Raw genomic sequence first — 13018 nt, 5'->3', positions numbered from 1 at the left:
TCGATAATGTAAAAATTGAGATAAAATAGACAGATAGATAAATAGAGATAGATAGATAGAGTGATAAATAAATATATAATGATTGATATAGATAGACAAGAGACAAACACTCACATCAAGGGGTTGGAAGAGTGCCTCATACATAGCCTCGAGTTCCTTGTTGACTTTGACGGGGCGCATCTGGTAGATAATATACAGCGTCTGACCCATGTTGAGTAGCATGAATGTGAAGTTCCAGGAAAACACATCCGGTGCACAGATCACATTCCAGGCCCATGTCGAGTACAGCAAGAACCCTGTAACAGCGGGACACATAATACAGCGAGACACATGAGACAGCAAGACACGTGAAACAGCGGGACACGTGATATAGAGGGAAAACCTGAACAGTAGGAACACTGAAATAACAACATTGACGAAAGCCCACGTACCTAAGATGAGTATACAGTGCATGAAGAGAAGTCCCATACGCTGAGAGGGCGCCAAATAGCTGACGAAGAAGCACCCGTTAGCCAGCTGGAAGAGGAGGTGCTGTGGGTGTGTCCAGTGAGCGCAGGAGAACAGTGACCCTGACGTAGAGAAGAGATTATTATGACACCTGTTAATGAGGGGGTGTTCAGGTGTGATAGTCAGAGTAATTGATCACCTGTCGTTATAATGTACACACACACACACACACACACACACACACACACACACACACACACACACACAGGACTTACCCAGAAAGGTCGAGTTGACGGTCGACTGCCAATCATCTTCAGTCACGTTGAATGAGTCGACATCTGTCAGGTTGTAATCCCAATCCTCCGCCATTTGGTTTTACGTGACCTCCTGGCCTCGTGAATCCTCTTGGTCTCGTGGGAGCTTCTAACCCCGTGGGACCTCTTGACCTCGTGCGACCTCCAGACCTCACATAACTTCCTATTTAAAGTGTAGAAAGAATTAGTGTTCCCTGCTTATCACTGCACATGTAAACAACACGTCAACACACACACACACACACACACACACACACACACACATTATCACGCTAATTATTAACCCCACATAAGACCTCATAACAGTAAAATAACAAAGCTCTCTTATCCTCATATAATTCATCCTTTATGTTCTACTAAACTTCCAACATTACTGTCTGGTGCTAATATGGGAGAGGAGAGGCGAGCCAGACGGTGCCAGGGCCTTGATGTGTTATGGCAGTGCAGTTGACGTCAGTGTTATTATTCACCAGAGGTCCCCAGTCCCTGTGAAAATATCCAAATTGACGTCATTTTTATTATTTACCAAAGGTCCCCCCAGTCCCTGTGAAGATATGAATATTACCTCCATTTATTTATTTTCACCGTTATTGCGATTCAAATCATGTTTATTTTGTTGTTTATTTCATTTTAATCAAGAAAAAGTACATAATTTGCTTAGTTTGTATTTTTATTACATTGAGGATTAAGTTTTGTTATTTTACGACCTGTATAGTCAGTCCCACTACCCCCCAGCACCACCCATCACCATCCCCAGCAACAACCACCCACCACTAACACCCACCTTACCACCCATCACCATCCCCAGCAACAACCACCCACCACTACCACACTACCACTAACACCCAGCACCACCCATCACCATCCTCAGCAACAACCACACCCACCACCACCACCACTACCACCACTCAGCACTACCCCAACCACCCACCACCTCACCACTCCAGCAACACCACCATCCCCAGCAACAACCACCACCACCACTACCACTAACACCCAGCACCACCCATTCCTCTCCCCCAAATTACCTCAACGACTGACAGCCAAATAATTAGTAGAGACGGCGAACAACTGACGGGGGGTAACGGAAGGGTGAGGAGGTGAAGGTGAAGGGTGTGACGTAAGCTCCATCGAATTAAGTAACGCGGTCAAGGCTTCTAACTCTGTATTGTTCCTCCTAAGTGCTCCTGTTACTTATGTGTATTACTTTAAGGAACACTAGTAACACACAGGACTGATAACATTAAGTATAAACAAAGTAAATTACATAACTTTTCGTATTTTTCGATGAATTAGTTAATTAGTTTTAAGTTATCGTATGGGATGATTATATTATAATTTGAATTAGTTGTTTCAGAGTAATAATTAGTTTCCTCTGTGTTTTGGTATAGTGATTAGTTATGGAAGTGTATAAGTAAGCAATAGATCTCATGTGCATCGCTCCATTCTTCTTTTTTTTTTTGGCTGTAAATATTGTCGTTCATACACAATATCATCACTAACGAATATACGGACGTTATTAAGAACTCTCAGGTGTCTATTGTACCTGTGTTTCGGGATAAAGTTTTTTATTCTTCTGGGCGTGAGAAACTGGCAACGTATCTTAAGTTAGGACTTATAGGTCAATTCTCAAAGGTTCTTACGAGGATTTTTTTTTTAGGGTCCCAATTGGAAGTGTGGAAACGTATATTAGGGGTTGAGTTAACTGTAGAACAAAGACTGATGTTCAGGTATTAAGAGTTTTTTTTGTGGGGTGAGGGAGGGGGTAAATGGGTATATGACACGAATCTAATTGGGTCATTAAGCTGGAGAAAAAGGAAGAATTCTTTAAAGTTCGTACGCTTATCTTTCTCTGTGACGGGATGTGTGAGGAGGTCTTCAGCGGCCTCACTAAACCCTCGACACAGAGAACGTGGCCATGATAACATCCAAGTCTTACTCGCTTCTGTCGCATACATTTATTCTCTTATCTCCGGTTTGGTGAAACATAACGTGCAAGTCATGGAAGATCTGAAGATTGTTTTGGTAAACTTGTGGCGGGGACACAATGCCTCCCCCCCCCCTCCCGAGGTTGTTGTTGGCACTGCCCCAGTGACTAACATGTGAGATGCCAGCACAACAGGTGGCACTGCTACTGACCATCATAATGTCACACTGTTTTGTCCACACAATAATACAAATACGTCCCCTGGTCTGACGGTACAACGGGGTGTTTATCATACCTTTAAATAGGGAGGTAATGAGCACCTGAACATCTCGACACTCACCTGCGGGAGAATCAGGGTAGATTCATGTGTTGTGGGAGGGACAGGCGGGCGGTGACACCTCCTACTGGAGTGCTGAAGATAGACTGACGTGTCGTGACTCGTGAGCCAGACCACCACCGGCGTATATTAGTCACGCGAACGTCAAAGCAGCCAAGACGTCCTTGAAAGCACCTTATTTTCACTGGAGATGTTTCCTCCTGCAGAGAGAAATATCCTGATAGCCACCATGGACGGGAGTGTAGTGTAGTGTAGGTAGTGTAGTGTAGTGTAGTGTTGTGTAATGTAGGCTCAGGCGAGGGTCCTTTGTGGGTGGTGAAGGCGTGTGTGTGGGTGATGGTGGTGATGGTAGCGGCGGCAGGTTAGTCTCCTCCCCGTGTCTACGCCACACTGAGGTATATTTGGTGCAGCCCCCGTGGTCGATGGCCGCCCCACGCTCCCCTGCAACCCACGATACTTAACGCTGCTCTCACGTAGTCCTCTCACTTGTACTCCACCACTATGATGTTATTTTTTTGCTTAATTTATTGAATAACTATTGTGAGGTGAGTGAGACCAGCCCCGCCAGCAGCCTCAGGTAGAGGCGAAAGGAGTGCCGGGGTTGGTATCCATGGCGACGGGAAAGCGTGCCTGCTGTACAAAGGTTGTCAGGAGATGCCACATGTCTCCAGCACCACCTCCAGGTTATGCTGCATTTTCCTGTGCATGAAAAATACAACTCAACACACACACACGAAATTGTCCGGGCTGGTGACGTGTCCAGTCTCCTCACCCACCCAGTTACCTCCGTCACAGTCTATTGTCGGCGTACCTTTAATCTTTCCGTCAAACAACAATGACAGAATGGGTTTAATGTGAAGATTGAGAACGTCACACAGGTAAACAAACACGACTCTCGACTCAGGACAATATAAACTGGATGGTGTGTGTGTTTTCGCTAGAGTAGGGTCGTGTACAGTACCTCAGCCGGGCGGGGGTGGTGGTGTAGAGAAGCTAGACTACCTACAGATTACATACCCCCCCAGTTTATTTCACCTGAAGATGAACCCCCCTCCCCCTTCTCTCACGTTACGGGGGGGGGGGGGTAGGTTAGGTTGATGATACTCAGGTGAAATAAGCTGGGATATCTTATGCTCAGGTAATCCCTATGTCGTAAAGTCGGTGGGCAAAATGGCGTCAAAATTGCACAGAGACTCTGCCATAACGAAAATAAATAAATAAAAATGATTAAAAAGAAAGATCGAATCACTGGAAGATTGTGATGTCAAGTCTCCCTGTTGTTGTGGTGTTGCAGTGACTTTACATTGTGGTAGTGAAGATCAGGAGAGCAGTAATCTATTGACTGACGGGGCTGTTACTGTTGATTTTGACTGATGGGAGATATTTCTGTTGGTAATGGTGGTGCTTATTGTGTTTCTGTTATTATTCGTGGACGTGTTTCTGTTGATAATTGGCTGGCCGTTTCTGTTGCTATTACTGTTGGTTTTAATACAAGATTCGTTCGGTCATGACCTGTTTGTGTCTGTCTGTTGCTACACCCTGTTGTTCTTGGCCACTGAAACTGTTCCTGTAGCTCTTTAAATGTTCTTACCGTTGTCAGGTTCACCGTTGTTGGTTACTGTTGTTCACATGGATCATTTCTGTTGCTTGTGGGTCTTTCTGTTGCTTTTGAGGATACTTTGTAACTAAGACCCCCCCCCTCCCTCTTACACTCGCCCCACACATCACCAAGACCCTCCCCATCCCTCCCTCTTACACTCGCCCCACACATCCCTAAGACCCTCCTCTTACATCACTAAGACCTCCCCCCTCCCCCTCCACCTTCCCACACATCACCAAGACCCTCCCCTGCCTCTACACTCCCCACACACCACCAAGACCTCCCTCATCCTCATATACAGTTCCGTTCAGAAGTTCGTGGTACACTGGCGGTGAAGGGTGCATAGTCTGTTGTACCCTTCCTGGACGACAGGTCACTCCGCCGACCCTCCCACCAACACACACTGGAGCTGGCAACGGTGCAGTGTGATTTGAACGAATATTCGTCGAGAGAGAGATTGGAACGATATTAATGTGAATATCGGCCAGTTACTGCTGATGGATGATGAAGATGTGTTAATATCCTGTTAAGAGAGCAGAAATCTATAGTGATAGGAGTATCCATTACAATATCAGAATGCAATGGGGAAATTAGTTTCGAATGAACACTAAGAAATAGTTGAACAGAGCTCATATATGAAGAGTCTTCAATGTATTCATTACTTGAAGTCTTCCGTATAATACTCTCTCTCTCTTCAGCGGCAAGTAACACAACCACCTCGGTGAAACACACACACACAGCCCACTTGTGTTGGTGTGTTTCAGTGTGTCGAAGATGTGATACATACGAATTAATATTATTTAACTCTTAATCGGCAATTGTCACATTTAGCGTAACACACACATATATACTGTATATATAGCGAGAATATTATACAAAAAACTTCAAGTAATGAATACATTGAAGACTCTTGATATATGAGCTCTATTCACCTACTTCTTATGGGGTTCATTCAAAACCAATTTCCCTATTGTTTTAATATTCTTCTCTCATCAGCAGGATATTCATATCAATATCCTTCGCATGTCCTTTTGATGAGTATTTTCTTTCAAATCACACTGCACTGTTGCCAGCTCCAGTGTGTGTTGGTGGGAGGGTCGGCGTAGTGACCTGTCGTCCAAAAAGGGTACAACAGGCTATGCACCCTTCACCGCCAGTGTACCACTTATGGACGGAACTGTACACCCCCCCCCTGGTCTATTATTCCTGCATCATAAGTATCCTTGATCCCTTGTACCTGCCAGAGGTCTTAAGTGACAGCCACATGTATAAGATGATCTCCAGAGATTTCAGTGGATGATCATGTTACTAAAAAACTCTGGGCACTTAGTCGAAGGATTTGTAAAATTAATTCATGATGGGTTGTTATTTTTCTTAACTGTTCCCATCTTTTAACTGAGCTTAATAAACAGCTGTATCAGAAGGTCACAGTCATTTTAATAAACCTATGTTAATTTTGTCTGGAGTTTTGGCCTCTCTGACTGTGCTTAAGGTGAAGTAGGTGGCCTTGGCTACCTTTACCGAGAAATTCTTGTTCTGTCCTCCATTTACTTATCAATGTCAATATACGATACTATAGTTCGTTCATTCGTTGATTTGATTTTCTAGCCGTCAACATCTGAGGTCATTAAAGACGTAGTCTTGTTATTTTTGCGTTCTCTTCCTTTTGTTCTTTTTCTTCTTCTGGACGGTACACATTTGATCCCCTTCCTCACAAATATGTTATTTTTTCTTTTCTTAGTCTTCTAATTCTTTGCTTTTTTCATCCTCTTGTTTCTTCTTTTCTTCATTTATCTCTTCTTGTTTCTCAACTCTAAGGATAGCCTCCTTGCAGCTAAGTTTTCTCTTCTACTGCAACTTGGCTGACTACCCTACACTCCTCCCTCCACTTGGGACACTCCTGGTTGGAGGAAGAATGAGGGCCACTGCAAACTGCACACTTTTTCCGTGTTCCTTCACACGAGGTGTGCTGGTGCCAAGTCACCCCGCACGTGGCGCAGACCTCCCGAGCCCGGCATTTCTTAGCTGCGTGGCAGTAGTGCTGACAACGGTAGCACCTTGTTGGTCTTGGTCTGTATTGTTTTACTGGAATGGTGTCCCATCCCAGTAAAAGCTCTTTGGGAGGTACTCCAAGGAAACCAACCACGGTGAAGGTGTCTTCCCCGATGAGTCCTGACAGCTTCCTCTGGACTCCCTGATGAGTTTGTCGAGCTCCAGATGTTCAATTTCAGTGTGGGAGATGACCTCCACACTGCATTGTCACAAAGTTCAGCAGTTACCTTGAGTGGCACCTCGTTGGTGTATGTAACTTCATTGATGTATAAAATGTCCTTCACTTGTTGGCCTGTCCCCATTCACCAAATGTATCCATTAAGGCCACCGCTCAGACGACCTTCTTTACCCCTTCTACACCTGAACAAGTAAAGAACTTCTTCAGGACGAGGAGGTTCAGCTTCTTGGGAGGGGCTGAAGATGGAGTTAAACCCATGGTCTTCTTCCTCTCCCACACAACTTTCATGGCTCTGGTCTTGTCCCGGTATGTGTGAATACTATAATGTACCATTCCAACATTACCCTTGAACACCATGGACACTCAGCTTCTTTGTAACATGGAAAACAAGTCAGAATGCAAACAAGAATACAACACAAAATATAGAAAAATAATACACACTACCGTGAACAAGACAATAAACTTTATTTACATTATTATAAAAAAAAATCTCTGGGGAAATTTTATGAACACATCTTTTTTTTCATGTAGCTGTACAAGGATGATGATCTATACATGTTGGACTTATCACTGTACCTGTTGAACGGTTAAAAGAAGACCTTAATAATAGGCATGACCAAGCGTACCCAGTAAGGGACCAAACGTTCTCTCTCGGTGAAGGTTTGTCCGGTGACCTCGGTGGAGCTGGTGTACAGACGCTCCTGCTCATGGTGAAGCTCCACCTGGAGGTCAGTGTTCCTGGTCGCTACAATAACCTGAGTTTCTAAATCCCGATTAACTGATCTCCAACCTGTAAGAGAGAGTTTAAAAGATAATATTAACATGCTGAGGTACTGTACTGTAGACGACTCCCTAGTAGAGTAGAGTGAAGTTATAATATCATATAATATTTTCCACAGAATTAGAGCAGTTTAAAAATATGTACACATGCTCCAAAAAGTATCTTTACGATTTTGTGAGATATTATAACACAGAAGATAAAGGATATTGACAACCCTACAACGACAACAGGAGTCACGGTGTTCATTTTTAAATTCATCGGACCCCTCCATCAAGATACTGTTTAGAGCAAGTGAACATTAGCTAAAATTTTGAGTCTGAGACACTTTCCAAAGTTTGGAGAGCCAATCATGGTGAGGGAGGGTAAGGAGTGGCCAGGCTGGTAGTACCACAGTCCCTTAGCATGGAATGTCCAGCGCGGTCTTTGGTATTCAAACATAGAGATGCGATTACTTGCTCCTCCCCTCTGTAGCCTCTCAAAGAACAGCTTGGCCAGTTGTGTGTAGGCAGCTGGGATGGCCCCAGCAAACCCACGAGCACCAAGGAATCCATTAGCCTGTAGATATAATACAGTATTGTTAACTTGGTAACCTATGCTACAATGCTGGCCTATGAAGGAAAGATAACTCATATGTAAAATTGTTAAGTTTCATTAGTAAAACAAAAATATTTACAATGAATATGTTATCAATAATGCTTGTAGTTGAGGGAAGTCACGATGCCTCAAGGCTACAGGTGCTGTGTTGATGGTGATGAATTAAAAGCAAAGAACAAACATAAATCATATTTGTTATCTCTTTAAAGTGAAGAAAACAACATTAAAAAACACCACTGAATGTAAACAAAGCTGAAGATATTATCTCACCCTGGGATGAGCCATAAGAATACCATAGTTAGCTTGTGACTGTTGAAGAACACACTGCATGTACTCCTCTGTTAAGTTGAAGTATCCTGATGCTAACTGTATTCTTGAATTGCTCTCAGCAGTAGTCAATAACTTTTTAGTGATCACACTGTCATTGGTGATACTAAACGGCCCCATTTGTAAGGTAGGAAATACTATAGTGTCAAGTGAGTGGTTTATCTTAGTGTCTGTTATGCACTCCTCTGATTTATCAATGTCTGTTTGTCCAAGACTTTTCAGCAATTGGTTCAACCTTGACAAATTTTTGCTGCATTCCTTATTCCACAGGTTGAGTAGGGCGGCCTTCACAGAGGAACAGTATTTATTGTAGTCACTCTGAAAGACATATTCCACAATTAAAACACATCCTAAATCATTCCCAGAGTTAAATATTTGTTTTATTAATCTTATAAAGCTCCATTATACTGCTGGGTGACCAAATGATTAATTGCTAACAGTAGTGCATCAATATGGTTGAATCTAATGTACAGTAGGAAAGACAAGGTAGGTAAGGAGGAGTTGTGAAGCGATGGAAGTACATATCAACAGAGAAGCCAGTAGGCATTATTTGACCTACTGAACAGTGAGATAGGGGTTTGTTAGACTGTAGTCGAAGAGGTTACAGTATTTCCAATTACCCATATCTATCTTCCACAGACCAGTTATCCTGACCCTACAGAACCTCTCCACAGTCATTATTTGGTCACACTTCTACTGGTTCTCTCTCTCTCACACACAGACCACCACTCTTCTATCACAGCACCTTTGATAATGAACACTTAGAGATCATGAGGCAGGGACAAGGCCATTCTTGCACCAGATGAAAATTAGCAAAGTACAGTAAATATTTCTTTAGCAACAGACACAATCATTATAAAGTGTTCAATATCTATCCAAATAACCAGAAAAAAAACCCAATTGGATAAGCATAAAAACAAACAGCAATATATAGTCCTTAGCCACTAAACAATCAGAAGGGTGGAAGCATCTCTCACAACATTTACCACAATTTACAAGATGGTGTAGTGAGTAGCCAGTCAGGTCAGTGCACTACCAATCCACCATCACCCATTCCTGGCCAAGGGATTAAACTCATGTCTCTTTTAAAGTCGTTAATGGAGGAGTTATATTATCATTGTTATGCCCATCTTCAGGTAATGTCCACAACACCTCAATGTACTGGACTGAACTCACTCTTAATATATCAACTACAGTACTGCCCTCTCTCCAGAGTACTAAATAAATAAAAAAAAAAGCCTTTAAGCAAAAATTAATAAGTTAATATATTTTGTTTTAAATGGCAGGAAAAATTAATAAGAGTCCTTTAAGGATGGACAGCTCTAGGCATGTAATTTTGTGTGTGCTATTTGAGGCTACATGAACAATACATTGCTTAAATTACATTACCTATTGACTAGAAGCTTCATAAACCCATTTTGTTTCTTGTTACATATATACATTCTCAAATCTACCCAAAACACACAATAAACTATAGATCATGCCACCAAGAACCTCTCCATAACCTATACATCTCATGGCCTAAACCATACATTAAATAACTTATACACTATACATTAAATAACACTACACTATACATTAAGTAACTTGTACACTATATAAATTATACATTACAGAGCCTACACAATCTATTACCTACATTACCAAAATCCAATAAAACATGGACACACTGCACTGTACGTCCTCCACAACATACCAGGAAGGGATGAACACACGTCTCCGGGTACAAACTCGTGGTATCATTTGCCCGTAGCCGTAGTGAGAACTTGCCGACAGTTTCGATGATCGTGTGGTAGAACTGCGCGAGCTCCGGGCAGTCATCGAAGACGAAATAACGGTCCTGGCGGTTAGTGAAGTAGTCGTTGCTTAAGTTGGCACTGAAATTATAGACCGGCAGGCAAATTAGACTTCTAATTATACATCGACTATATCTTAATGGCTTCACACGATGGTATTATAACACATAATTACTCATCTATGATTACTATACAGTACAGTACTTAGTTGTGGTAATGACTTTCAGAGAAAAAAAATTATCAGTTCCCAAGGACCAAATACTCGCTTCCTGTAAATTATCAATGTTGTTTATTTTGTTTTTATGTTAATTAGGAAGTATAAACTAGTAAAAAAATTAGACTATGTTAGAGTGAAGAATCGGAGAGAACATGTGATGTCTTAAGGAGAACGTGATGCTGCGACAGTTTAGACAATTTACATAACAATTTTCCTCCTTTTACTTACAAAGTCCTTACCCAGATATAACGAGGGAGTCATCGAATACATAGAGCTTCATGTGTTGGAGGCCAATTGTTTCATTCCAGCGCTGTGGGATTATATGCCTCAGGAATCCTCGCAGGTCTGGGGTGTGGTAGAGTGACACCTGTTGACATACACACACACTATATATAAAAAATCATACACAATAAACTTAATTTAGACTCATCGGTATAATTATAAATTTTCCTTCTTTCAGTGAAGAGATTAAATACACTTACTGAACATGTTTCTGGACAGCTGGAGACAAGAGGTTGTAACATCTTCCGGGAGTTGAAGTCTCCGCGTGACCCTCTGGTGAAGTCCAGGAGCCAGTGTACCCGGAGATCTTTACACAGGGCAGCACGTTCACTCATGACTGATACCTGCGAAAAAATATTGATTAAGAGCGTAGAAGACTATGTAAAGCAAAACAATGATGTATATTGTCAGCTGTTATCTTCTGGTGTCAAAAAGGTACAGGTACAGTGAAACCTCCATATAAGGGCCGTTCCTCACCATATAGTCCATTAAATAGAGGTTTTACCGTGTAGATACTTTACAGTGTCAGCCAACATTACATCAGCCTAATGTTATAGATTTACTCATACAACTCATTGATCACAGTGTGTCAGGATCACAAGTATTATATAATATTGTACAGGTATTTATAAAAAAAAAACTTTGTATATTAATTTTTCATATTTTGATTCCCATCTTTCCCTTAAACTCACACTATAGAAGCTGAGATATGTTTCTATGAAAATAAATAAATAAATAAATAAATAAATAAATAAAATGTCACAAAATGCTTCAAAACATATTATTAAAAAAAAAATTGGTGTACACATTATATTTTTTTTTCCGAAACTTCAAATTTTCGTAAACCAAACCATCATTAAAACGGGTCTGACTGTACTGAAGCCAAGTAGTAAATCAAACTTCAACTTACCAATTCCTTTTCAAGCTTCCCTGTGCCGAGATACAGTGATGACATACTTATCCGATGTGAGGCGCTACCAGCCCTACTGAGGAGCTCTCGGTAAAACTCCTGCGGGTCCGTGATCACCCTCACCTGCAACAAGGACAGAATTCTCCGGGTAATTATTTTCCACTGACATAAACTTTAAACAAAATACTTTGGAGAATAAACGATGATGGAAGAAAACTCAACCAATTTAAACTCACTTTTGAACCATTGACGGGAAAAGCAGGGCAGTGTCGGACGATCCACTGGAAGTTAGTGGGCAGTAGTGGGCAGTGTATGGTTGTGGCCGACGCTGTTTCCTCCCCTGCGTCATGTGAGGGTGAGAGGGTTGTTGTGTCGGGCATCGTGGGGTCGTGGTGGTGTTGCTGCTGCGGTCGTGTGTGTGGTGAGGTGGATGGTATAGGGTCCAACACCTGAGTTACTGTAGAGTGATACACACACCTCACTACCCGAGGCCTCCACCACAACCACTTACTGGAATAGATAGATAGATAGATAGATACATATTTATTCATTAAAATCACCATAGAAGTTTACAATTAATTCAGCATATATATAATAGGCGACTCCCAACCATACAAATATATTCCAAATTTAATAAAGTTCTAATAAAATGTTGAAAATAATACAATAAATGAATATAAATTAGTATTAAATTTTTCCTCTAAGTTTCCCTTAAGAGAAATGTAAAGTATACGGTATAATAAGAAACACCTGATTTATAACAAACTAATTAAAATAGATAATATCTTTAATAATTCCTAAGTTTAAATCATCTTCATTATCAGCAAGATCTATATTAAGATAACAGTAAATAAGCATAAGAGTTTCTTTATGTTACTATATTACTTAGACTAAAATGTTTACAAGGTGAAAGTTAAAGTAAAATGAATCAAACAAATGTACTAGTTACTTTATAGACACGTTAATGTATTGCTTACGTTGTGATATCTTACGTTATATTCATTAGGAGTTTATTAACGTCTTGTGGTGTGAGTTAGGAGTTAATTAACGTCTTGTGGTGTGAGTTAAGTGAAGAAGACCGGGACAGAGGCAGGAGCAGCAGGAGGAGGCCATCTTGGTGGTACATCTGTCGTTATTATCATCTTTATTACCATTTCTTAATTTATTCGATCAAACCCTTTATTATTCTGTAATTTAATACAAGTGTAAATGGCATTTTGTCAATTATATCTGTTGGAGAATTGTTTGGGATGCAT

The 13018-nt window shown here is 41.3% G+C and overlaps 2 protein-coding genes across 3 annotated transcripts in view; both read right to left on the bottom strand.

The window, feature by feature from the left end:
• The window catches only part of LOC121860984 (popeye domain-containing protein 3-like), a 9560-nt gene extending 5941 nt beyond the window's left edge, over positions 1–3619 (bottom strand). The window contains exons 1-4 of the mRNA XM_042358411.1: positions 3029–3619; positions 723–924; positions 432–569; positions 115–296 (exon numbers count right to left, since the gene is read on the bottom strand). Coding sequence (XP_042214345.1) covers positions 115–296; positions 432–569; positions 723–816 — 414 coding nt within the window. The 5' untranslated portion in view covers positions 817–924; positions 3029–3619. The remainder of the gene's footprint in view (positions 1–114; positions 297–431; positions 570–722; positions 925–3028) is intronic.
• Positions 3620–7301: 3682 nt separating this feature from the next.
• On the bottom strand, positions 7302–12890 carry LOC121860983 (CDP-diacylglycerol--glycerol-3-phosphate 3-phosphatidyltransferase, mitochondrial-like). 2 transcript variants are annotated; one of them, XM_042358408.1, is made up of 9 exons: positions 12755–12890; positions 11999–12272; positions 11763–11885; positions 11053–11196; positions 10810–10937; positions 10254–10434; positions 8501–8875; positions 7966–8191; positions 7302–7645 (listed from the first exon to the last, which is right to left on the bottom strand). In XM_042358408.1, the coding sequence occupies exons 1-9, from the start codon at positions 12763–12765 to the stop codon at positions 7443–7445; spliced, it is 1665 nt and encodes a 554-aa protein (XP_042214342.1). In that variant the 5' UTR covers positions 12766–12890; the 3' UTR covers positions 7302–7442. The 2 variants fall into 2 exon arrangements, with proteins under 2 accessions (XP_042214342.1, XP_042214344.1); XM_042358410.1 differs by having other exon boundaries at positions 12740–12880.
• Between the last annotated feature and the right edge of the window lie 128 nt (positions 12891–13018).

The sequence above is a fragment of the Homarus americanus genome, unplaced genomic scaffold (genome assembly GCF_018991925.1).
Source record: "Homarus americanus isolate GMGI-L3 unplaced genomic scaffold, GMGI_Hamer_2.0 scaffold52806, whole genome shotgun sequence".
NCBI lineage: Eukaryota > Metazoa > Arthropoda > Malacostraca > Decapoda > Nephropidae > Homarus > Homarus americanus.
Note: the sequence above shows the minus strand (reverse complement) of the source record. Positions and strands in the feature narration are given on the sequence as shown.